Source organism: Nuphar pumila, chromosome 12 (genome assembly GCF_984573655.1).
Source record: "Nuphar pumila chromosome 12, dmNupPumi1.hap1.1, whole genome shotgun sequence".
Classification (NCBI taxonomy): Eukaryota; Viridiplantae; Streptophyta; class Magnoliopsida; order Nymphaeales; family Nymphaeaceae; genus Nuphar; species Nuphar pumila.
This window is the reverse complement of record NC_143260.1, coordinates 39,763,597-39,790,188: the sequence shown is the minus strand read 5'-3', so window position 1 is coordinate 39,790,188 and position 26,592 is coordinate 39,763,597. Positions and strand designations below refer to the sequence as shown.

At 37.0% G+C, this 26,592-nt stretch overlaps 1 protein-coding gene across 4 annotated transcripts in view; it reads left to right on the top strand.

The window, feature by feature from the left end:
• LOC149820804 (uncharacterized) overlaps window positions 1-17,794 on the top strand; it is a 63,253-nt gene extending 45,459 nt beyond the window's left edge. For 2 of the 4 annotated variants that reach the window (XM_089982891.1, XM_089982889.1), the window contains 4 exons: window positions 8,189-8,230; window positions 14,876-15,015; window positions 16,858-16,962; window positions 17,057-17,794. In XM_089982891.1, coding sequence (XP_089839017.1) covers window positions 8,189-8,230; window positions 14,876-15,015; window positions 16,858-16,962; window positions 17,057-17,185 — 416 coding nt within the window. In that variant the 3' untranslated portion in view covers window positions 17,186-17,794. The remainder of the gene's footprint in view (window positions 1-8,188; window positions 8,231-14,875; window positions 15,016-16,857; window positions 16,963-17,056) is intronic. The other 2 variants (XR_016426550.1, XM_089982890.1) reach the window with 2 other exon arrangements.
• Window positions 17,795-26,592: the final 8,798 nt, after the last annotated feature.

Sequence of the window (26,592 nt, the reverse complement as noted above, 5' to 3'; positions counted from 1 at the left end):
TACCAAGCCTTGGGAGCTTGTTTTAAACCATAAAGTGCTTTCCGAAGACGAAGCACTTGTCCTTTAGGAGACTCCATTCCAGGAGGAGCATCCATATATACTTCTTCGTTTAGATCTCCGTTCAAAAACGCATTCTTAACATCCATCTGATAGATGTTCCATTTATTGATTGAGGCAACGGTTATAAGACATCGGACGGTGACCATCCGAGCAACCGGGGCAAAAGTCTCCTCATAATCAATCCCATATTTTTGACCATATCCTTTTGCAACTAAGCGGGCCTTATATCTCTCAAGGGACCCATCACTCTTAGTTTTGACTTTAAACACCCATCTACACCCTATTGCTTTCTTGTCTTTAGGGAGGTCTCGAAACTCCCATGTCTTTGCTTTCTTTAGGGCTTCTAGTTCATTATTCATAGCGGCTATCCATTCTGGACATTTTCGTGCTTCCTCGAAATCCCTAGGTTCTATGTAAGAGTGAATGGTGCTTAGACAGACTCTATATTTCGGTGAAAAGGACTCATATGAGATGAACCTAGAAGGAGGTCTTCTTGATCTTTCGGTCCTACGAAGATTTTCTTCACCCGAAGGGGTAGACTCACTATCATATCTTTCTAGAGCACTTCTAAAAGTATTCCTATCTCTATGAGAGTAGGTTATAGGATCTCTATGTGGTTATTCATTGATGTGTTGATGAGTTTCATTATTATTCAAGTCATTTTGATTTGTTTCATCATCACTAGTATCGTCATCTTCAGTTAATAACTCAAACAGAAAGGAGTAGTCTATATTCTCGTCATTAGTTTCAGGTTTTTCGAAACCACTAATATTTTCCAAGAAGCTTACATTTCTGGAGACATATAGTTTATCACTTTTAATATCATAACAACGAAAGCCTTTATGAATTTCAGAATAACCAAGAAAGACACACAGAATGGCCTTAGGGGAGAGTTTGTCATTTTTATCAGTAAGGACAAAACATTTACATCCAAAAACCCTTAACCTGCTATAATCAGGTTCTTTTTCGTATAATTTTTCAAATGGGAAAATTTTGTTCAAGTTTTTAGATGGAAGTCTATTTATGAGATAGACAGAAGTAAGGGCGGCCTCAGCCCAAAGTTTTTTCAGAATATTTTGAGAGATGAGCAAAGTTCGTGTGGTTTCAATAATATGCCTATGCTTTCGTTCAGCCAACCCATTTTGTTGGGGGGTTTTAGGACAAGACTTTTGATGGAGAATTCCATAATTCTCAAGATAGCTTTTGAATTCATTGGAAAGGTATTCGCCACCCGAATCGGTTCTAAGAATTTTTAAATTTCCATTGAATTGTTTTAAAACCATCATATGAAATGTTTTAAAAGTTGAAAAAACTTCATGTTTATGTTTAAGAAAATATATCCAACTAAACCTAGTGAAGTCGTCCACAAAGATAACATAGTAAGAGAAACCTCCTTTAGATATTACCGGAGCCGGACCCCATACATCGGAGTGAACGATTTCAAAAGGTTTTGTTGTAAACATGGATCTTTGAGGAAACAGAAGACTTCTCATTTTTCCAAGAATACATTCATTACAAACAAAATTTTCATTACAAAGATGCTTAATAAAAGGCAAATAAGAGATTTTAACAATGTTGGGATGACCCAATCTCTTATGTCATACATGAATATCTTTGTTTTGAGCAACATTACAAAATTGATTCTTGGGAATTTTAAGAAAATCAACATAGTAGAGGTCTCCCCTCCTAGAGCCTTCCCCAATCAACTTCCCGGACTGGCGATCCTGTATCCAACATTTATCAGAAGAGAATTTTATATCGCAACCATAGTCCGAGAGTTGAGAAACAGAAAGTAGATTTAAGTTTAGTTTTGGTATAAGACGAATTTTTGGGATAAAGAAGTCTTGTTTTTCAAAATTGCCCATTCCTTTAATTTCAAGAGGTGTTCCATCCGCCGTTGAGACAAAAGATGGAAGACAATTTTTAGAGTAATCAGAGAGAAAACAATGGCTTGGAGTCATATGAAACGAAGCACCGGAATCAAGTAGCCAAGATGTCTTACCGAGAGAGGAAGAGGATGACATTGCGGCTCCAGAAATGCCTCCTTTGAGAAGAGGTTGAAGAGCATCCATAATTTGATGAAGCGAAAGAGGTTCATTTGATGTCGAAGGTCGTTCCTCCGATTGGGATGCTAAAGCCGCGGCAAGAAATTTCTTCCATTTAGGACAATTGGGTTTGATATGCCCCGGTTCTTTACAAAAATGGCAAGTTAATTTGCTATAATCTCTCTTGCCATATCGATCATTTTGCCCTTGATTTTTGAAATGGGGCGGTTTGTAGGTCTTCAAATTATTTTCGGGTCTTGACACAGCATTAACCACTTCATAATCACTTTGAGAAGGTGTAGCAAGGATGCTTGGGTTATTTTTACTGATCCCCATACGTGTTTCCTCACCACTTAGCTTGGTGATGACATCTTCAATAGAGGGAGATGTGAAAGCGGATAGAAGAGAGGACCGAATTTGCTCAAATTCGGGTCTAAGACCATTTAGGAAGTTGAAAAATCGATCTTCCTCTAGTTGTTTGTGCCTTAATTCAATAGCTTCTCCGCTTCATTTTGGTTCGAGCATGGCAAACTCGTCCCAAATAGATGATAATTAGGCAAAATATTCCCGAATAGATAAATCGTTTTGTTGAAGAGTCAAGGCTTTCTTTTGGAGATAGTATTTGTGAGACAAGTCCCTTGAAGTATACATTTTTTCAAGGTACAACCAAGCTTCGGAGGCCCTTTTAAACTTAATGATGTTGGCATTGATCTTGGTTTCAACGGATGAAAAAATCCAAGACAATATTTTGAAGTTCTTCATTTCCCACTCATCATGCTTTTTGGAATATTCTTCTAAGGCCTTTTGTCTATCTTCACCTTCAAGAATCTTAATCTCCCCTTTCTCTATAATAGAAAGTTTGGGTTCGGGTTCCGATATGGAACCTTGAACGTATCCCCAAAGGCATTTCCCTTTGATATGGGCTTCCATATTGCCGGCCCAAACATGGTAGTTCGAACCACTAAGTTTAAACCCAAGGGAGAAGTGGGAATCTTTTTCACCCATTAGAGAGAAGAAAAGATAGAAAATAATACGTACCTTAACGGATTTTCAAACTTTTCTTGACAAAAGTTGCTTCTAAAATATTGCCCGAAGTAAATGATTTACTCAAAACTTTAATAGCTTGAGTGCACGTTTTTCGAGGTACTTTACAAGTGACGAGATGCACGATCCTCCTCCTTTCAACGAGGCTCTGATACCATGTAAAAGTATCTCCACTAAGATACTAAGATCAAGACCTTAATATTCTTGATAATAAACCCACCACGAATGCACAATAAGAACACTTTAGAACACTTGTGCACAAAGGCACAACTCACAAATAACTCACAAATGCACAAAGGCATAAAAAACAATGGAATCAATTTATTGAGCACTTGGGCTTTCACTCAAAGCCATGCGAAATACAAAGGGGTGAGACCCCTATTTATAACAACACACAAGGAGCCTTGGAGGGGCTCCACTCATAGACGTTGGAGCCCCTCCAACACAAATGTGACCGTTGGAGAGGGCCCAACGTCTATGTTAGTGGGCCCCCCAAGGTACCTTATGGTACTTTACATAAAAGAAAATAAAAATAAAAGAAAACTAAAAATAAATTACAATCACATTCATAAATTGAATGTGCGTAAAATAGAGGAAAAGACTAATATACCCCTACGGCTAAACAAATAAAAATATATATTTTATATATATAATAAGTAGATACATATACATATATATTAATATATGTATATGTATTACCTTATATATATAAAAAATATATATATTACATTGAATGATTAGGTATATAATTTAACAGACATTGAAAGATATTGAAAACACAAAGGCTGCATAGTTGTTATGGTGGTATATGTGGATGACATCATCCTTACAGGAGACAATGTGAAAGATATTGAAAACACAAAGGCCCATCTTCAAAAACACTTTGTTATAAAAGACCTTGGTTCACTTAGATATTTTTTGGGTATAGAAGTTGCTAGGAGCAGTGAAGGGATGGTTTTGTCTCAACGGAAGTATGTTCTTGACTTATTAAAGGAAACGAGAATGTTGGGAGCTAAACCAACAAATATTCCCATGGACCATAAAGTTCAGTTGTTTGAAGAAGGGTCAAAACCAGTTGATAGCAAAAGCTATCGCTCCCTAGTAGGGAAGCTATTATATGTAACTGTGACCAAGCCAGATATTGCTTTAGCAGTAAGCAAAGTTAGCCAGTTTATGGACAAACCAACCGAGGTACACTGGAATGCAGCCATAATGATTCTCAGATATCTAAAATCTTCTCCTGGAAAGGGGTTATTGTTCAGGAAAGGTGGAACTCTGGAGATAGTGGCCTATTCTGATGCTGACTATGCTGGATCTGTAGTAGATGGAAAATCTACCACAGGATTTTGTGTTTTTGGGAGACAACTTGATTTCTTGGAGAAGTAAGAAACAAAATGTGGTTTCCAGGTCGAGTGCAGAATCAGAATATCGGGCTATGGCCCAAACAGCTGCTGAATTGATGTGGGTTCGTACTGTTCTTCATGATCTTCAGGTGAAGGTTTCCTCTCCCATGACCATGATGTGCGATAACAAAGCGGCAACATATATAGCGAACAATCCTGTTTTTCATGAGAGAACAAAGCACATTGAGGTTGATTGCCACTATGTAAGAGATATGGTTCAAGCTGGTCATATCACTACCAAATATCTAAAGTCGGAAGACCAAGTTGCAGATATGTTTACAAAGCCTCTTGCTAGACCAAATTTCTCAAAATGTTGTGACAAGCTGAGCATGATTGATATCTATGCTCCAGCTTGAGGGGGAGTGTTGAGAATAGGTGGTTTTAAGTTCAAGTCTTTTTATATTAGAGGTTATTTGAAATTTTGTTTTCATAATGGGCTTAGATGTAATTATTCTTTTTAGCCTCTCTCTATTTAACATAGAAAGAAACCCTAATAACAGAGTTAACGAGTTTTCTATTGTGCAGCCGACTCTCTCTCTCTCTCTACACAGGTGGCTGTGCATCGCATCTTTATTCTCCAACAATCATTACAAGAAAATAAACTTTTACATAGGTCTTTTGTAAAATGTAAATAAGACAACTTGGTGATATTAGGATGACCAAGTCTTTTGTGCTACACATTTATATCTTTGTTTTGGGCCACATTACAAAAAGATTTTGGAACTTGAAGAGATTCCATATAGTATAAGTCTCCTTTTCTAAAGCCTTCCCCAATCAATTTTCCGAACCGGCGATCCTGTATTAAACATTTATTACAAGAGAATTTAATATCGCAACCATGGTCCGAGAGTTGAGAAACAGAGAGAAGGTTTAAGTTTAGTTTAGGTATAAATCTAATTTTTGAAATAAAAAAATCTTGAGTTTCAAAATTACCTATTCCTTTAATTTCAAGAGAGGTTCCATCTGCAGTGGAAACAAAAGAGGGAAAAACATTTTTTGAGTAATCGGAAAGCGAAAACATGTTTGGGGACATATGAAAAGATGCACCGGAGTCCAAAAGCCAAGAGACTTTACCTGGAAAAGAAGTAGACACGGCGACACTGGAGGTAGCTCCCTTGAGGAGAGGTTGAAGGGCTTCCACTATTTGATTTATAGAGAGTGACCCACTTGATGATGCCTCCTCCTTTTGTGGTACACCGGTGGTAGCCATTGCGAGAAGCTTTTTTCATTTGGGACATATGGGTTTGATATGTTCGGTTTCTTTACAAAAATGACAAATAATTTTGCTATAGTCCCTTTTTCCTCCTTGCCCACCATTTTCACCTTGATTTTGTAGTTTAAAGTGAGGGGGACGATAGGTTTTTACATTGTTCCCAGGTCTTGATACGGCATTGACCTCATTGCTTTCTTCATAATTACAAGGAACCACAAGAACACTTGATCCTTGTTTACATAAACTCATACGAGTCTCCTCACCACTTAATTTGGTGAGTACATCTTCAAGAGAGGGAGGAGTAAATGAGGATAGAAGAGAAGACCTTATTTGCTCAAATTCGGGCCTTAGCCCATTCAAAAAAATTGAAGAACCGATCTTCTTCAAGTTGCTTGTGACGGAGTTCAATTGCCTCTCCACTCCATTTTGGTTCAAGCATGGCAAGCTCATCCCAAATGGAGGAAAGATCGGCAAAATATTCCCTAATAGTGATTTCACCTTGAGTAAGAGAGAGAGAGTCTTCTTTTGAAGATAATACTTATGAGATAGATCCCTCGATGTATACATTTTCTCAAGATAATGCCAAGCTTCCGATGCCTTTTTGAACTTAATAATGTTGGCATTAATTTTAGTTTCAACGGATGAAAAGAACCAAGAAAGAATCTTGAAATTCTTCATTTCCCATTCATCGTGCTTCTTAGAATACTCTTCAAGAGCTTTAACCCTTTCTTCTCCTTCAAGAATCTTGATTTCACTTTCGTTCACCACAGTTATTTTGGGTTCCGGTTCCGGAATTGTGCCTTGCACATAACCCCATAGCCCCTTCCCTTTTATGTGAGCCTCCATGTTTCCGGCCCAAACATGATAGTTTGACCCATTTAATTTGAAGCCAAGACTAAAATGAGACTCTTTTTCGCCCATTATAAAGTAAAGAAGAAGGGAGAAAGGGGGTACCAACACAATATTTCAAATGCTAGCTTGCGCAAGATTCTTCTAAAATATTTGAGAAGCAAGATCCACCACTTCAACCTTCAAAAATCCGAAGGCACGCTTTTCGAGGTACTTGAAAAGAAGAGAATCCCACAATCCTCTATCACCAACCAAGCTCTGATACCATGTGAAAATGTCTATGAAGAGACAATACGCATACAAGCATAAATACTTTATAAAAGAAGTGCACGAAGACACTCTCACAACACTTGAACAAAATACGCAAAAAACGTAAAAGTAGCAAACATGCAATAGTGCATGTATTTCATAAAAAAGAGCAAATGCTTGAGACTCTCAAGCTTAGGAAAAACAAGGGGGAACACCCCTATTTATATAAGAACCAAGAGGTGCAAAGGGGGGGGGGCTCCCAAAGGAGTCGTTGGGGAGCCCCCAACGACTCTATTGGGGGACCCCCAATGCACCTTTTATGAAAAGAAAGAAAAAAAAATAAAAAATAAAAAAGAAATACAAGAAAATAAAAAAGAAAATTACAACATATTCCAAATGGAATATGCGCAAAATAGGGAATTACAAGAATACCCTTTTTGGGTAAGAAAAGAAAATATGTATATAAATATATATGTTTATATATATAGAGATACATATACATATAATATAATATGTATACATAGAGATACATATACATATACATATAATATGTATATGTATATGTATCTCTATGTATATAAATATATATATATATATATATTTATACTTACAAAAGGTTTTTGGAGATACATTTTAACAATGCTCTCTCTCTCTCTCTCACTAGGTCTGAGATCTCAAATTCAAAAGGAAAAAACTAGAAAAATCGTGCATATGAGTAAGACCAATAATACAAGAAGCTAGTAGGAGAAGATACTATTCCATTGGTCTTGATGAAGGCATGAAGCTAGTGAATGGTTCTCCATTCACTTTTTCTTTTTGAATTGAAAATGGAAAAAAGAATGAATTTCTATGTTCACTTATGGGCACCATGTGCTTGTTTTGTCCTTTTAATACATTATTCATGCCTTCAACTATCACTTGTGTGTGGCAGTATTATGTCCCAATGAGCTTTAGGCGAGCCGAACCGAGCCTTAGTGAAAATTGCCAACCTTTTCAGAATTTATGGAAATCATCTTACCTATCGTATATAGCATCAGACTTATTACTAATAATATGCGCAGATTTTGACCTGTCTTTGGTTCTAAATGAAACTAAAGAACTCTTCTGGGCATTAGATTCGTACAGTTATTCTATTTACAGTTTAGAATTCTGACCTTTTTTTGTGAGTTATTAAGATTTGTCTTTTGTTTGTTCCTTTTGTCCATGTCTGATACTCAAATATCAGTTATATTTCTAATGTCTTTCTAATGCTTCTATTAATAATCAGCTGTTAATATTGACTTTTAATTTTTGTTTTTTTATCTTGCAAATGTGCATATGGAAAGTAAATATGTGCCAACAAGGACTCCATGAACACATAGCACAGGGTGAGATCTCAAATCTTATTCTACTTTGTTGTTCTTCTTGAATTCACTTTTGCATTTATGGCTGGCAGAAATCAATTCACACTTACTGGTGGTCTTCATTCTTGACAATTGAATTCTCATGGAACATGACAATTACCAGGATCTCTGCTTTCGCATGCAGTTTGACAACCATGACACAGTGTATCCCAGGGTCATTTAAGTGAAAACTATCCTACGATGTCATATTAGGGTCTTAGGCACTTGGCAACTCTTTCTGGTGACTGCACACCAGTAATGTGCCCAAACAGGGATAGAGAAAGTGAAAAACTGTCTACCCTGTGGAGTCAAATTTAAACCACTTAACAGCTCGGTGATTAGTCTCAAGTTGTCTGAATAAGCAATGGGTACATTCTATCAATGGCATTTGCCCTTGACTTATGTTTTGGGACTGTAGACACACACAAAACGTGTGCTTATGTCCTACTTTTTTGTAAAATTCTCAAACCTGTGTCGTATATTCGTATTGTGTAAATCCATATCCTTGTCCATGTGATATAGCTGTGGAGGCATATGTTGGTCGTGCATGTGTATACCTACACACCAAATCTTCATGCAAATGCATTCACATGTTTTAGTTGTATGCTTGTACACTTTCATCTTCATTTTTTTCTGATGAGGGCTGCGCATTGTGGAATGTCCATCATTATATTTTATGACCCATTTATTTATGGTATAAGCCTTCACAACATCTAGCCAGCCTGAAGAATTGAAACTTCTAAGTAGCATTTGATGCCTTAAAATATTTTCATACACTCTAACATTGATTGTTCTGCCATAGAAGTCTTATACATGGAATGATATTAAAACGGGGGAGAAAGTCAGGATGTGTGAAGCTTAAGCATGGTATAGTCAGGCTTATAAGCCAAATCTGGCCTGTGCTTTTGTTGGCCTCTCCTGATTGTCTGTTGGGTCTAGGCCTGAGTTAATCAGTCTGAATGTGCACATTGTGCCATTGGCTCATCTGAGAGCATGCACCTGGGCCTGTTGAGTGGGTCCTGCTTCATGTACACCAAAAATTGTAGCTGAGTACGCTTGACTATGGAAATGGATCGGATTCTAGATCAATTCACTGATGTGCACATGCATAATTTCCATGCACATGTTTCTGTTAAAATATTATGTCTCTTTTAACTGTAAACTAACTCCATATAGCTGTTGGAGCTGCCCCAACAGTCACAAATGTGACCGTTGGGTGCAGCTCCAACAATCATATTAAGCTGCACCCTGTGGCTTCTTTTTGCATTATAAATAGGCCTTAGTGGCCCTTGTAAACACATCATTTTTTGTGAGTGCATATGCAATAACAATGCTTTTGTAAAGCCCCTCTTGGGAACTTATGAATTGAAGTTCATTTTGTTTCATGCTTTTGTGCATGTGTATTTGTGCCTTCGTGCACTTGTGAGTGTTCTCCTTTGTGCTTTTGTGCGTTCTTTGTATTTCTTGTATTGTGGTGTTACACACAATCTCTTTTTGTAGATATTTTCACATGGTATCAGAGCAAGGTTGTTTGGAGAAAGAAATTGGTGTGATTCTTCTCAATATCAAGTGCCTCGGAAAACGTGCCTTCAACTTTTTGGTGATTGGAGTGGAGACTCTTCTTCATTCAATATTTTAGAAGATTACTACAACAAGAAAGATTTAAAATCTTATTGTGGTACTTTTTCTTTTCTTTCTTCTTTCCTCTCTAATGGGTGAAAAAGACTCTCATTTTTCTCTTGGTTTCAAGCTAAATGACTTAAATTATCACGTGTGGGCCGAAAATATGGAAGCTCACATCAAAGGAAAATGTCTTTGGGGTTACATTCAAGGCTCGATTCCGGAACCAGAGCCTAAAATTACTTTGGTTAAAGAAGGGGAAATCAAAATCCTTGAGGGAGATGAAAGAACTAATGTTCTTGAGGAATATAGTAGGAAACATGAGGAATGAGAAATAAAGAATTTCAAGATCTTGTCTTGGATTTTCTCTTCCGTTGAGACAAGGATTAATGCCAACATTATAAAGTTTAAAAAGGTTTCTCAAGCGTGGGAGTATCTTGAGAAGATGTATTCTTCTAGGGACTTGTCCCATAAGTATTATCTTCAAAAGAGAGCGTTAACTCTTGTTCAAGGTGATATGTCTATAAGAGAGTATTTTGCGAAACTCTCTTCCATTTGGGATGAGCTTGCCATGCTTGAACCCAAGTGGAGTGGAGAAGCCATAGAGCTTCGTCATAAGCAATTAGAAGAAGACCGATTCTTCAATTTTTTGAATGGGCTAAGGCCCGAGTTTGAGCAAATAAAATCTTCTCTCCTATCCTCTTTTACCTCTCCCTCTCTTGAAGATGTCTTAACTAAATTAAGTGGAGAGGAAACCCGTATGGGCATTAGCAAGCAAAATCCTAGTGTGCTTGCAATGTCCACAAATCAAGAAGAATGTGATGGCGTTAATGTTGTTTCTAGACCCGGTAACAATTTAAGAACATATAGACCTCCTCATTTTAAGAATCAAAATCAAGGTAATCAAGGAGGAAGAAGAGATTATAGCAAAATCTCGTGTCACTTTTGCAAAGAACCAGGTCATATCAAACCGGTTTGCCCAAAATGGAAGAAACTTCTAGCAATGGCAACTACATCTCAACCATCCAAAGAGGAATCTTCAAAAGAAGCTCTATCTCTCAATCAAATTGTGGAGGCTCTTCAACCTCTTCTAAAGGGAGCTATTTCTGGTGCCGCCGTATCCACCTCTTCTCCTCCAGGTAAAACTTCTTGGCTCTTAGATTCGGGTGCATCCTTTCATATGACCCCAAACATTTCATCTCTTTCTGAGTATTCTAAAAATGTCTCACCTTCTTTTGTTTCGACCGCGGATGGTACTTCTCTCGAAATTAAGGGAATTGGAAATTTTAAAACCCAAAACTTCTTTATTCCAAAAATTAGACTTATACCAAAATTAAATTTAAACTTGCTTTCCGTTTTTCAACTCACGGACCTTGGGTGTAACATTCAATTCTCATCTAGTAAATGTTTAATACAGGATCACCGGTCCAGGAGATTGACTGGGGAAGGCTCTAGGAAAGGAGACTTGTACTATGTGGACTTTCTTCAAATTCCTAAAAACACCTTTTGTAATGTGGCCCAACATAAAGACATAAATGTTTGGCACAAGAGACTTGGTCATCCCAACATTACCAAGCTATCATATCTACATTTTGTTAAAGATCTTTGTAAAAATATTTTCTCTTGTAATGATTGTATTCTTGGAAAAATGAGAAGTACACCTTTTGAACCAAGAACTATGTTTAGTACTAAACCTTTTGAAATTATTCACTCGGATGTTTGGGGACCGACACCTGTCATATCCAAAGGTGGTTTTGCTTACTATATGATTTTTGTGGATGATTTCTCACGATATTATTGGATATATTTTCTCAAACATAAGCATGAAGTTTTTCATGTTTTAAAACATATTATATGATGATCAAAAATCAATTTAATAGTAATTTAAAGATATTTAGGACCGATTCCGGAGGTGAATATCTCTCTAATGAGTTTAAGAAATATCTTGAGGATTGTGACATTGTCCATCAAAGATCGTGTTCTAAGACCCCACAATAAAATGGTTTGGCCGAAAGAAAGCATAGGCATATCATTGAAACCACTAGAACCCTTCTCATTTCCCAAAATATTCCTAAAAATTTTTGGGCCGAAGCGGCTCTTGCTTCCATCTATCTTATCAACCGACTTCCATCAAAAAATTTAGATAAAATTTTCCCTTTGAGATTCTATATGAAAAAGAACCCGATTATAATAGGTTGAGAGTTTTTTGTTGTAAGTGCTTTGTTCTTACCGATAAAAATGATAAACTCTCACCAAAAGCCATTCCTTGTGCTTTCCTTGGCTATTCGGAAACTCAAAAAGGATTTTGATGTTATGACTCTAAGAATGATAAATTATATGTTTCAAGGAATGTAACTTTTTTGGAAAATGATAGTGGTTTTGAAAAAAATGAATCTCTTTTAGAAAATGCCGATTACTCCTTTCTTTTTGACCTTTTATCTAAGGATGATGATATCTCTAGTGATGATGAATCAACATATAATAGTGAAAATGAAATGGTTATGATCAACAATAACTCTAACCCTTCTACCCCTCAAGAAGAAAATGTATCTAGAGAACCCATCACTTATTCTCATAGAGATAGAAGCACCTTTAGGAGTGCTATTGAACTATATAGTGAACCTAGTGAGACTATTTCCACTCATGATTGTCATCCTAGGAGAACTGAAAGAACTAGAAGGACTCCCTCTAGATTCGTATCTTTTGATTCTTTCTCTCCTAAATATCGAGCTTGTTTAAGTGTCATTCACTCTTATTTTGAACCAAAAATGTTTGGAGAAGCCAAACAATGTACTGAATGAAGAGAAGCCATGGAGAGTGAACTCAAAGCTCTTAAGAAAGCTAACACTTGGGAATTTCAATCTCTTCCCAATGGCAAGAAAACTATAGGATGTCGATGGGTGTTCAAGGTCAAGACTAAGAGTGATGGTTCTCTTGAAAGGTATAAGGCTCGTCTTGTAGCTAAAGGGTACAGTAAAGAATATAAGATTGACTATGAAGAGACATTTGCTTCAGTAGCTCGTATGGTTACTGTCAGATGTCTTATCACCATTGCTTCAATTCAAAAATAGAATATTTACCAAATGGATGTCAAAAATGCCTTTTTAAATGGAAATCTTAATGAAGAAGTTTACATGGATGCTCCACCTGGTATGAAAATCCCTAAAAATAAAGTTATTCGTCTTCGTAAAGCTCTTTATGGACTGAAACAAGCACCCAAGGCTTGGCACGATAGATTTAACAATGTAATGACTGAAAATGGTTTCACTTCATGCTATACTGACACTGCATTGTTTGTTAAGAAATCTGATGCAGGGATTGTTATATTATTGTTATATTATTGTTATATGTTGATGATATGTTAATAACAGGTGATGATATCAAATGAATCAAGAGCATTAAATCTATTTTGACTTCAAGATTTAAAATGTCAGACTTAGGATTTCTGACATATTTTTTGGGAATTGAGGTTGCCTATTCTCAGAGAGGCTATTTTTTGTCTCAAACTAAACTTGCTTGTGAGATTCTTGATAGATCAGGAATCACAGATGACAAGGTCTGCGAAACTCCTGAAATAGTAGGTTCAAAGATGAAGATTGATGATGGGATTCTCCTAAAAGATCCCACACCTTACCGGCAACTGGTTGGATCCCTAGCGTATCTCAGCATTACCAGGCCTGATATTTCTCATGCAGTACATGTTGCTAGTCAATTTCAACATGCACCTACTACAGTCCATATGAGTGCCATCCTTCGCATCAGTAGATACATAAAGGTTTCAGTAAACAAGGGAGTATTTCTATCTTCTATGTCTGAATTAAGTTTAATTGCTTATACTGACTCTGATTGGGGAGGTGACACAAATAACCGTCACTCCACCACTGTTTCTGTATTTTTTTAGGTGAATCATTAATCTCTTGGAGATGCAAGAAGCAACAAAAAATATCGCTTTCATCCACCGAAGCTGAGTATAGAGCCATGGCATCTACTATCATGGAGATTGTTTGGATTCACAACTTGTTGGAAGATATGAATATTCAAGTGCAAGGGCCCACAAAATTATGTTGTGATAATAAAAGTGCAATCTACATTGCCAAAAATCACACATTTCATGAGCGCACGAAGCATATCGAGATGGACTGTCACTATGTTCGTGAAGAATATTTAAGAAAAACCATTGACCTTCCTTATGTTATATCAGAATATCAACTGACAAACTTCTTCACCAAGGCGTTGTGTTCTCCAAGATTTAACTTCCTTCTTGGCAAACTTTCGGTCGTGACACCCTAAGTTTGAGGGGGAGTGTTAAAATATTATGTCTCTTTTAACTGTAAACTGAAATACCCATCAGGGGTATTTTAGTCCTTTTACTTAATAGGTGTCAGCCACCTTAATGGGCTAACATTTTTACTTTTTCTTTTTTTATTTACTTTTACACCTTTTTCTTTTTACACTTTTTTTCTTTTTGACCCTTGTGAAAGGGACAACTCCATATAGTTGTTGGAGCTGCCCCAACAGTCACAAATGTGACCGTTGGGTGCAGCTCTAACAGTCATATTAAGCTGCACCCTGTGGCTTCTTTTTGCATTATAAATAGGCCTTAGTGGCCCTTGTAAACACATCCTTTTTTGTGAGTGCATATGCAATAACAATGCTTTTGTAAAGCCCCTCTTGGGAACTTATGAATTGAAGTTCATTTTGTTTCATGCTTTTGTGCATGTGTATCCGTGCCTTCGTGCACTTGTGAGTGTTCTCCTTTGTGCCTTTGTGCACTCTTTGTATTTCTTGTATTGTGGTGTTACACACAATCTCTTTTTGTAGAGATTTTCACAGTTTCTGCATAATGTTGACATGTATAATTACATCTTAGCATCTCCTATATCCTACTCCTAAAATTTTAATATTGTAATTTGATTAATATTTTTGGAATGGTTACTTTGATCCATTTTCTTTGTTGCTTTCCTTTTTATCTCTAAATTTATAAATGACATCCTCGTTTTTGTCATTCAGCAACGTCTCTTTTAAAGGAACTTGAGCACCTCAGGGAGGATGGGCTTGTATTAGTTAAAGAGGAAAACGAGAGACTGCCACATTATATGGATAAACTCTTGGATGATGTTCCAGTCGATCCATTAATTAGTTCTGAAGAGGTGAATGTTGTACTGTTCTATGCTTCTTTGTGCATTTAAACATGTATATTGCACAAGTTGATTTGGCTGTAAAGGACCATATGGGCTGGCATGTTTGTTAACAAATAGTTACTATTAGTTGAAATTGGTTCAGGGGTTTAAAAGCTATATTGCGAGAAGTCAATATGGATGGTTCGATATCCATCATGTATGTTAAGATACTCAAATAGTGACTCCGTGGGAACAAAGCATTTAATTTAAAAGCCTGTTGCATGTGCTTACTTGTATAGTTCTATAGAAGACGTTCATTCTCTTGAACATCTAATTCTTTTAAAAGCTGCAGAAGCCTTTGGTAAAGCTCCATCTAACAAGTTAGATCAATTAATTTAAATTTCATTTGAAACTGATTGATTGGCTTTCCACCAGAACTTATGTGGAATTCTATGATACTTGTAACCTCCCACAGAGGTGAAGTAAGAGGTTACTAAATTGCTTTAATCAGGTAATGGATCATTGAACAGAAGTTTTATTTGAATCATGGGGACACTATGCTTGAATTCGAGAATACTTGAAAACAATATATATCCATGATGGGCTTGCTGCAACAAAATTGAGTGCATTACAGTAGACATAAGAATGAATATGGAAAATAGATGTTAATGTCTGTATGCTCAGTGACAAGTCTTCTTAAGAATCAGTTACTGCAGCATAGCATCTAGAAGGGGTAAAATAACATCGTACTTATCATCAGCATTTTTGTCCTTACTGAAAATGGATGCTCTAGAATATGAACTATTAAGTGAACCTCAGGAATATTTTGCCTGCCACAATGATTAGAAACATGAGTAATTCAGGCTACTTTGAATGTTGTAATCATATTGTAATTTCTAATACAAGAATATCATCTCTTTTTGTTGAAATAACTCATCATATTTTCACAATATTGGAATATTTCAAAATAGAGCTTGGTGACATTTTGCATCTAAGCTAACATTAGTGGGAGACGTAATGCAAGTAATTTTTGGGCCAGCATAACTATATCATTGTTCAGTGCTGCCGGGTATCTCATTATGTACATGTTACATATTAGATATTTTACATGTATATTTCGTACTTCTAAATTGTTTTTCGATAAACATGCACACTTGCACGTATTGTGTGGTACATATATAAATTCTACGTATCATTTTTCTTCAAATTGTAGTGAAGTTCTCTGTGCTAAATTAGGAGGTGCACACACACGCATGCATGTGTGTGCCCTTCCGCATGTCCTTAGAGAAACTCCACTGTTGTACTGCACATACCATTACCCATCCCCATCTGAGAAAAAGCTGGGGGTTAACCATCACATCACATACTACTGAGAATGCTGGATTTACTGGTTGAATCGTCTGCATGTAGTTGGTGCAAGCTACACTTGAGAATGATATGAGATGTTCAAAGAACTCCCACTTTGGGAACTAGATTAAATGTAACAGCATATGCTGATTTCATGGAACCACTCAGGTTACCACTTAACAGGACAATCTGAGTTTCTGACATTTGGTACTTGAAATAAAGCAGCAGTTGCCAACAGAGGTCTAAATTCATGTTTATTGCTTATGTGCATCTTTCAAGAAAGATGAAGGATTCTTGGTATGTTAGCTAATGGCTATTTTTTGTGGGATTCCTTACTCCCTTCATGGCATTATATACCATGATTGGTTTGGTAAAAATGCGTGATGAAAATCTTTGAAATGATTTCTATGTATTGCATAGTGAATATAATCTCTTGGCTTGTTTCCTTAATATTTGCAGCCTTCTGTGATCTTTATCCCTGTCTGCAACTCTTCTGTAATTTGATTTCAATTTTTCATCTTGAAGGAATCAGAGAGTGCTAGTCAACATCTTCAGAGAGCTGGTGTTTCAGAATATGCCATGACAATGCAAGCTGTGTATAACATGCTGGAGGTTGACTATATAATGCAGGTAATTTTAACATTTTTATGCTATTAATTAAATCTAAACATGAAGTTGGGAAATATACCATGTTGATACGTATGTAACAATGATGAGTTCTCAGGAAAAGATAGTTTCGTCACTAAATCTTTCTACACCCTCGGCAGAGTTAGAAAGCTACTGTCTGATGTGGGAGCTGCGGCCATTTGTAGATGATGACATTATTAGTGCAGCTTGGAGGCATGTTAAGTGAATATAGCATGGGGGTACGGTTAACAATTTTTTGAATTGTCCCAACTTTATTGAGTACATAGAGGTAAGTGACAGCTAGAAATTGTAGTTCTTTTATTCCTCACGAGTCTTGTTGATCTATATTTTTCTGATGGCTTGGAGTCGCCAATGGCTTTGATCTTAGGTTCCCCAGGTTCATTAGTTGCTTGATCTACTTACAATTATATTGACCTTACTAAAAAAAATTGATGCACGGTTCTAGAGATTAAGTTGGTGTTGATTACGATCCAGGATGAGTTAGTCAGGTGCTTGATGAGTCATGTTGCAACTGGGCATGGGTTATCCTTATCTGTTCGTGATGCAGTGCAACTCTTTATTGATGATGCAGATAAACTTATTCGAGCTTGAATGGCGGTAATCAACAAGCTTGGCCCTATCAATCAAGGTTTGCGAAGCCGTTATTGTTACACCCCCTGCATCTGTTATGAAAAAAAACAAGAAAAGGAAGAAACTGTACTTTGTTAGATTCTGTTTTGTGATAAATAACAGGCTCTTGTAGAACACGCTTTGCTACTTTGATGCAAATGTTTCCATGCCAAGCGCAAAAGTAGGTAGTTGATTTGTGGGGAAAGTAATTTTTATCAGTTGATTTGATTTGAGATCCAACAATTTCTGAATGAAACAAGACTGGGGCGATGGTACTCTCCCGCGGTTTAGCAGTATAGGGTGGAATCAATTAGGGCTGGGTCCTGGTGGGTTCCTTATCATTAGAAATAAAAAGGAAAAGAATGAAACAAGGATTATACTTAAAAGTAGGGGTGTCCATGGGTTGGGTTTGACCCTGACCCAACCCGTACCAAACCCTATAGGGTCAGAGCTTGGTGATAAATAAGATCTGGTTAATATCCGGGTCAGACCCGAAGAGTCCGATTAATATATGGAGGGTATGGTTTGTGAAATTTCATACCAGATCTGGGTCCGACCTAAGTTTCAATTATGATCCTCAAATTTTCAATGTAAAAATGATAAGAAATATTATTTTATTGGGTATGGTCTGGCTCTGGTTCATGTAATTCTTACAGGATCCGGATATGGTTTCTCTTATGGTGAGTCCGATTAGACTTGGTACCATCACCTCAAGTCAGGTTTGGCTCTGGTTTCTCATGGGTCTAAACCAAACCCAACCCAACCCATCGACACCCCTACTTAAATGTGGTAAGGTTCAAACAAGGTGGTAGAGAGCTGCCTAATGGTCAGATGCCAGTTTGGTCCCTACCTGGATCCTTCCTAAGGTTGACCTAAGGATGTAAATGAATTAGATTCAGGTTGAATGTGGCCGATACCATATTCTACTAATCAGATGTTGGCTAAATCTGGATTTGAATTTGGACGGTGAAAAGCTCATACCAGATCTGCTTTTTTACATGTAAATGGATTCGGATATCTGCCAAATTCTGTGGGATTCAGTAGCAAAACCATATCTGCATCTGATTATGGTTTTGGCTTACCAAATGCAACTACAATATCGAATTTGGTCTGATATCATAAAAAATTAGATTCATTCTCATCCCTATTGACATATTGGCTGACAATATTTCTGGTGGTAAGGGCTAAGGCATGCCCTCTTTCCAGCTTATACGTGTTCAAAAAGCAGGTTCAAGGAGTTCAAGTCCAAAGTGTGCATCTGAACTTGGCATATGAATGGCTTAAACTCAAAGAAATTGTCAAGCTTCGCCTCCTATAGCTTTGGTCATTTTGATTTTTAGAGTGCGTTTGAATGTCACGGAAAAATAATGGGTTTTTACCAAAGGGGGGCTCCGCTTGTCTGGCAGGAGCAGTTAGTGCATGTCACCTTGTGTTGGGACGTTGTAAGTTCGAATCCCAATGACATTAGTTTTTTTTTATAGGCAAGCTGGGGATAGGCAGACTGCTACCAGTTATACAACTATACCATTGGGTTTTGAACCTACAACGTCCCAACACAAGATGATGTGCACTAGCTGCTCCTACCAGACAAGCGGAGCCCCTGTTGGTATTAGTTGTATTACTACTGGTAGGGGCCTGCCTACCCCAGCTTTCTCTGCAAAAAAAAAAAAGAATGGGTTTCTTCCAAAGGGCGCGAAAACCATGCCTTTTCCATGGGATACACTGGCGCATGCAAACACACTATGGGGCCATGTCATACTTAGGGTTACTGTCCCAGTATGCACCCCTCTCCCCCAGGAAAACACCTTGCTTCGGCTTGCGCAAGGGGGTTGATGTCCGCAGGATTGAAGACTTAGTTACAGCAGAAGATGACTATGTGACCAACGGGGGGGGGGGGGGATCAGGAGCAGTTAGTGCACGTCACCTTGTGTTGGGACGTTGCAAGTTCAAATCCCATTGGTATAGTTGTATAACTGGTAGAGGTCTGCCTAACCCCAGCTTTCTCTGTCGAAAAAAAAAAAAGACTGCGCTCCCCCTGGGTGACACAAAATGCACCCTTGGTTTGTATCAGTGGTGTCACTATCGTTGCTAATCGACCTGAATCGATGATTCATATCTATCAGCAAAAATTTGATATGAAATGAGCTGAATCAACTTATTTTTAAATAGATTTTAAAAAGGGTTTAAAATAATTTTAATATTATTTTGATATTTTCTTGGCACGTGCCATCTGCTGATTAAAAATTGGCTGATTCAGTCCGATTTGGTTCAGAATCATATAATCATCAGATTCCTTGGGTTGTTTTAAAAATAGAATTAGGGTCTGGTACGATTCTGACAACATTGGTTTGTATCATAGTGACAAATATCGTGAGATTTATGAAAATCTCGCGATAATATGGCAAGAAATTGCCTGAAAGTTTAAAACGGCAATTTCTCACAAGATTTTTAAAATATCACGAGATTTATGAAAAAACATAAATACCACAATTTAAACATGATATTTAAGTTTTAAACAGTTATTTATCATAAAAAAACAGTGTATTTTTATTTTTAAATAATTTTATTAATAATTTCTTATAAAAATATTTTTTACATTTTAATTTATTTTTTATTGCCGATATTTTGCCAAAAAATGTGAGATTTATGAAAAAATTTCAAATTCTCGCGATTTTTTGAAAAACAAGATTTTGCCGTTTTTAAAGTTTGTCACTATGGTTTGTATGCATGAAAGGAAAGGTTCTCCCTTGACAAATTAGACTAGATGTAGTCAAGAGCACAGTGACAAAAGTTTAAAACGGCAAAAATATTGGCAGCCAAAAACTTGTGAGAAATAGAATTTAAAAAAAAAATCATTTTTTGGCAAAATATCAGCAATAATAAACACATTAAAAATTTTAAAAAATATATTTTTAAAAAAATACATATATATCATAAAAAATGCAATATTTATGTAGTCGTTAAACGCATAAATATCGTATTTAAAATGCAATATTTATGTTTTTACGAAAAAATCATGATATTTTGAAAATATTATCAACAATTATCATTTGAAAATTTTAGGTAATTTCTCATGATATTTTTGCAATATTTGTCACACTGCAGTGAGCCATCCAAATCCCCATGCACGATGGATGAAAGCCGGGGGAAATGGTTACCTTTGATTAGCAGTTTGCTGCCAGTCCCCAAATTCCCCTTTTGGCCCTAAAAAAAAAGGAAATGCTAAAACACATGTCAGACATGGTCAAGGCAGTTTTCATATTTTCTATTATTTTGATATTTATGTAAAATTTATTAAACACAATTTTATAAAATTAAATATTTAATTGTATACTTGCTCTTTATCGTGTCCATGTCCATACGTGTCTATATTCTAGCAACATATAATTAGCGATTTTAATCAACAAAAAACATATAAAAATCCACATACAGGTACCTACTAAAATTGACCCAGATATAAGTCTAACCATATCCAACTCATAAATCTGCTTATAATATATTGATTATTAGACAATAAAGAACACTTAAAATGTAAATTATTAAGGGGTCCAATGTGGGTTGGTTTGCTAGGATATGAAACATATGCGCTGTGACCAATATGGAATTATATATATATATATATATATATATATATATATATATATATATATATATATATATATATATTTGAATTTTTACTTGGAGAAACCGCCCTGGGCGCAGAGACCCAGCCGTGCAGGCTCAGCCTGCCGTACTACGGTCTCTGTCCATATCGGCGTAAAACTCGGAGAGCTTAAATCTTGACCCTAGGGAGTCGCCAAGCTTCAGCTTACACAAGGGATGACACCCATGTGATTTTAACCTAGACAGACGGTCTAAGAACCTAGGCCCCATCCCACTAGGCCAAACCCTATATTTGCCCATAAGAGTTCCACCTTATTTTGTCACTTTACATGAGACGACCACAATTCAAAACTCACGAGTGGCGTCCCCTGTTGCAAGGTCAAAGTTTTTTTTTTCAGGTAATATTTAACATACCACTGGGTTTTGAACCTGCAACGTCCCACCACAACGAGACGTGCACTGACAGCTCCTATCAACCATGCGGAGCCCCCGTTGGTGCAAGGTCGAACTCGAAGCTAGGTGTTCTCCCAAATAGGCAGAGAAAATCTCAGGGGTTTTACCAATCAGAGGCTTGTCAATATACCGTCGGTAATGAAGGGGATGGCCAAAGTACCACGATATTTTCAAAATCATGCATTGTAATTATTTAGATGAAAGCTTCATGCATTTGTCGCAATATTTGTGTTTTTAGCAGCTTGTATCATCAAAATATCAGCTACTTTTTAGTAGTATTTAATTTCTTGTTTATTACATTACATTTTTAATATTCTTAATTGATTTGTTTTGGTGAAAAAATTCTTATAAAAACATGAAAAAAAAAAGATGTCACAATGTTTTCACGGCCAATAAGTTGTCCTTAATATGTAGACATGGGGACTTCCTTGTAACGAACTTGATTTATTTTATCTTATTTTTATCACGACACTAATTTGAAAAAAAAAACACTTTAGTTTTTATATCATTTTATATTTTTCTTTATATTTATATCTATGATATTTTAGATTTCCTTAGGCAGCGTTTGCTTCACCACATTTCATGCAAAAGAAGCTCAAAATCATATGAAATGGGGGCCATTTCCCACAGGGGCTGAAACGAGCTCTCCCAGGCGAAAGTGGGTGCAGGGCCCACAAGTTTCGTACAAGACCATTGTTAGTGTGAAAATGGGCATCACATGCTTCCCATGGGGAAGCTGTTCCCCACGTTGGCTTGTGTTTTACACGAAGCCGTTCTCCCATGAGGGGGTGTTTGTTTCATGCTCTTTCCTATGAAAGATGCTTTCTTTCGTAAAAAAACAGGGCTTCTTTTCTACAAAGGGTGAAACAAACATGACTATGTGAAATATAAAATAGGACCCACGTAATAAATGCAACAAAGCAAGTTTCATGTCAAAATGGGTTTCTCCCCCCCGGTGGGAAGTACTTTCCCTCCAAAGTGGTCCTTTCAAAGAGGCTTTCTGGGAGTGTAACAAACACCCCCTGTAGATACATTTATTTCATGCCCTCTTTCCGATGAAGGGGTCCCTTTTGTACTAAGGCATGCTCTTTATCCTCCTTTGGAGCATGTTTGTTTTATTTTTAGAAGGGCCTTTTACGAGAAAAAAACTTAGATTTTTAGAAAATCAGTATGGAAGGAGGTACGAAAGAATCTGCACAAGGAAATTAGTAGATGGTGGAAAACTAAGGCTGACTTGTCTCATCATGACATTTTCTAATCATGATGATCTTGTGTTGTGAAAGGGAGGGAAAAAAATGCCAGATCAGCAATTTCATATGAAAATGGCATGAAACAAACAGGCCCTTGGGTTACAAGCAAGAAACATGTGAAACCCGCATCGCACCTCTCCCACTTGGGAATCACTTTACTCTTGTTTCCACTGCATGTAGCAAGCACCCATATATCTTGTTATTTTAGCGAGATTTTTCCTACAAAGTCCATATTTTTTTATATATCACGAGATCCTCTTGCAGAAAGGGCCTCATCCTTTGACATAGGACACAAAGGATCCTTTTGTTTTTTACTTTTAAGGAAAACAAGGGATCCTATGTTAATCTTAGCCATCCAGCTAATGGATCTGGACGGTTAGGTTCAGTTCACATCAATGTGAGATGGTGGATCAATCCTAACCATTAGTTGGACGGCTAAGATTGAATGCAGGATGGAACCCATCCTATGTCAAATGATGGGGATCCGTACTCATTTTTCCCGTAAAATTGGCAACAAGGTAGGCCTGTTGGGATCAGGCACATTGTACAAATGCAACGAGCCACTGCACCTAATCACCATCTATCGATTGTTGACAGGTTATACAAGAGAAGATTGAGGGTGATCAATTGCAGCGGCTGTTGCATTTTCTGCCACGTGATTGCACCCGATGCGGTCTCAAGGCAGGTTGGGGGGGGGGTGTAAAGAGCCAATTGTCTAGACTGGCGCCACTTGCCATCCTTCTTTTGCATTGGCATCATCCAAGGAGGAAGAAGAAAGTTGTTTGAGTTTTCTTCTTCATTGAATGATAGGAGAGAAGGAGGGATGGCCGGCTACGTTGCTGGTATCTACATGGTATCCAGGAGGAGGCCGAGATTCCGCATCAACCCTACATACGTCCAGGCCACCCTTCTTTGGACAGTCTCCTTCACTGCCACGGCTTTCTGGGTAGGTGAAGTATCTCTCTCTTATCTCTTTCTCTCTCTCTCTCTCTCTGTTATATTTTCCACTGACCAAAGAGCTCGGGTTGGATTGGATCAGTCAGGTAAAGAAATTGTTTTTGTTGAGAAACCATTCTAGCCATCGAGAATTTAGGTTTGGGAGTTGTTGGAGTTGGGAGTATGGATTATTTCCTTTTTTTTGCTTTTTTGTCATGAAGGATGAACAAAACCACGTGGCATTCATCCAAAATACAAACAGAGGGCCAAGATGCCCGCATGAGCAAAAACGCCCATGTTCAGCATGACCTGATCAATTAAGGAAGGCCAATCTAAGTTGGCTTTTACAAAGTTACTATTAGCTTAGGAAACTATATTTTTATTAACATAGTGAGACTGACTGAGCTGGTTGCATATCTTCTCTGTTATTGCTATTCTAGAGTCCTCGAGCTTAGACTTATCAACCGCTCTTGAAGACTTGCTATTCTGTTTGAAGTCTTCTCGTTGTAGACATGTGGACCCAATAACTAGACGTGTGATATGAGGACCACAATCCAAATCCTTCACACTCCCCCTCAAGTGAATCTCCATGAGATTGAGCTTGTCTCTAAAGGCAATGAATTTAGACTCATATATAGATTTTGTCAAAAAATGTATGCAATATGATCTTGTGAAGAAACAAATCGAACTTCTATTTCTCCCCATGCAACATTTTCTAGAGAAAAATAATAATCATTTTCTATATATTTAGCTCTGGCATGAAAAACCGAATTGGCAGATAAGTAGGTCGCTCCTAAATTGTCACACCAAACAATTGGAGTGCTTAACTAGTCAATATTTAATTATTTTGCTATTTGTTTAAGCCACATTATTTTAAAAACAACACTTGCAACTGCTTTATATTCTGCTTCAGTGCTTGATCGAGCAATTGTGTGTTGCTTTGATGAACTTCAGGAAATCAAGTTAATTTGACCTTAAGAAGGTCAAGTAACCACTAGTGGACTTTTGATAATCTAGGCATCCAACCCTGCATCCAAAAACCTAACATGAGCCTAATGTTTCTGTGTTGATTGGTGCCTGAATTGACATGCCTTATTAATTGAGTAGGAAATGTTTGTCTGAATAAATGTAGCATATTGTAAAGCTCCAACAATACTTTTATATTGTATAAGATCACTAATATATTCACCAAAATATTTATAAAGAGAGACATTAGAAGCAGACATATCCCTTGATCTCCTTCACTAACTTCTATACCTAAAAAAAGTGCAAAAGGCTGAGGTCCTTTATATAAAACTCTTGACCAGACAAAGTGATTGGCCTCTTGATTTCTTCTTACGAATTGTCAGTTATAATAATGTCATCAACATAGATTATGACAAACATTTTCTTCTCTCGTGCATGCCGAATGAACAAGGATGAATCTGATTCAACCTCTACAAATCCCAATTTTAACAAATAATGTTTCAGCCTTTCAAACCAAGCTCTTGGAGCCTGATTTAATTTGCAAACATAATTAGGATATTGTTTGTCCCCAAACCCTTTGGGTTGACTCATATACACCTTTTCTTTCATATAATCGCGAAAAAATGAATTGTTAACATTAAGTTGATGTATCAATTAGTTTAAGCTAACTATTATAGAAAGAATCATTGTAACAGAAGTCAACTTGATAATAGGGTTAGGTCTAATCAACTCCTATGATTTTTGTATAAGGCATTTATCTCGACACTACTTTTGGTCTCTCTTGACTTGGTCAAAAAAAATCTTGCTCTTTCTCTTTTGCTATAACCTTACTCAAGAGAGCAATAGGAACAAGATGTTTGGTAGAAATGAAAACCTTGGGTTTTAAAGTCCCATCATCTGGTAACCATGTGATGCGCTTCGAAGAGAGTTTTGGTTAGACAAGTCAACAATAAGATTTATACTTGAGGAACCTGAACTTCATGCAAGATTGTGATCGAATTCTTGGAGGAGAGAGTTAGAACTTTCGGTGATGGATTTAAATCATATTCGGTTTCATTAAGATTGATTTCAATGGGAATAACTAGGTCTATTTGGCTAGGAACTAGGTCTATCTGACTAGAGTTCTCTAGGTAGAGCATACCATGTTTTTAACCAATTTGGATTGGCTCAATCATAAGGGCTGAATTTGACGGTTGGACTCTAACAGGTTTTCAGTTTGGACTATGGTTTTGGTTTTGGTTTGACTCCGTACCCAAAAAAAACACAAGTCTTGGACCTTGAAGACAACTTAAAATTTAAATATGGGACTAAATAAGAGTAACAAGTGCAGCCAAAAACCTTAAGGTGATCATATCTAAGAACATGTTTGAGAAGAAGCTATAGGGAATTCCCATCCTTTTAAGGTTGGACTGGGTAGACATTTTGCAAGATATGTGAAAGTTCTGAAAGCATCCACCCAAAACTCGAAACTCATAGAAGCATGCATAAATAAACTTAGCCATGTTTCGACTGTATGTTTGTGTTTATGCTCCAACACCCCGTTATGTTGTTGTGGTGTGTGCGGACAAGACAGACATAATTTTATGCCATGTTTTATCAAGAAAACTTGAGAAAACACTACCGGTAAACTCTCCCCCTCAATCATTGTAAAAAGATTTAACGTGTTCATAATTGCTTCTCAATGATGGCTTTGAAATTTTCAATACTGACATTGCATCAGATTTCTTGGTTAAGGGAAACAACCATGAAAACTTGGAAAAATGATCAACTAACAACAGGTAATACTTAAAATCCT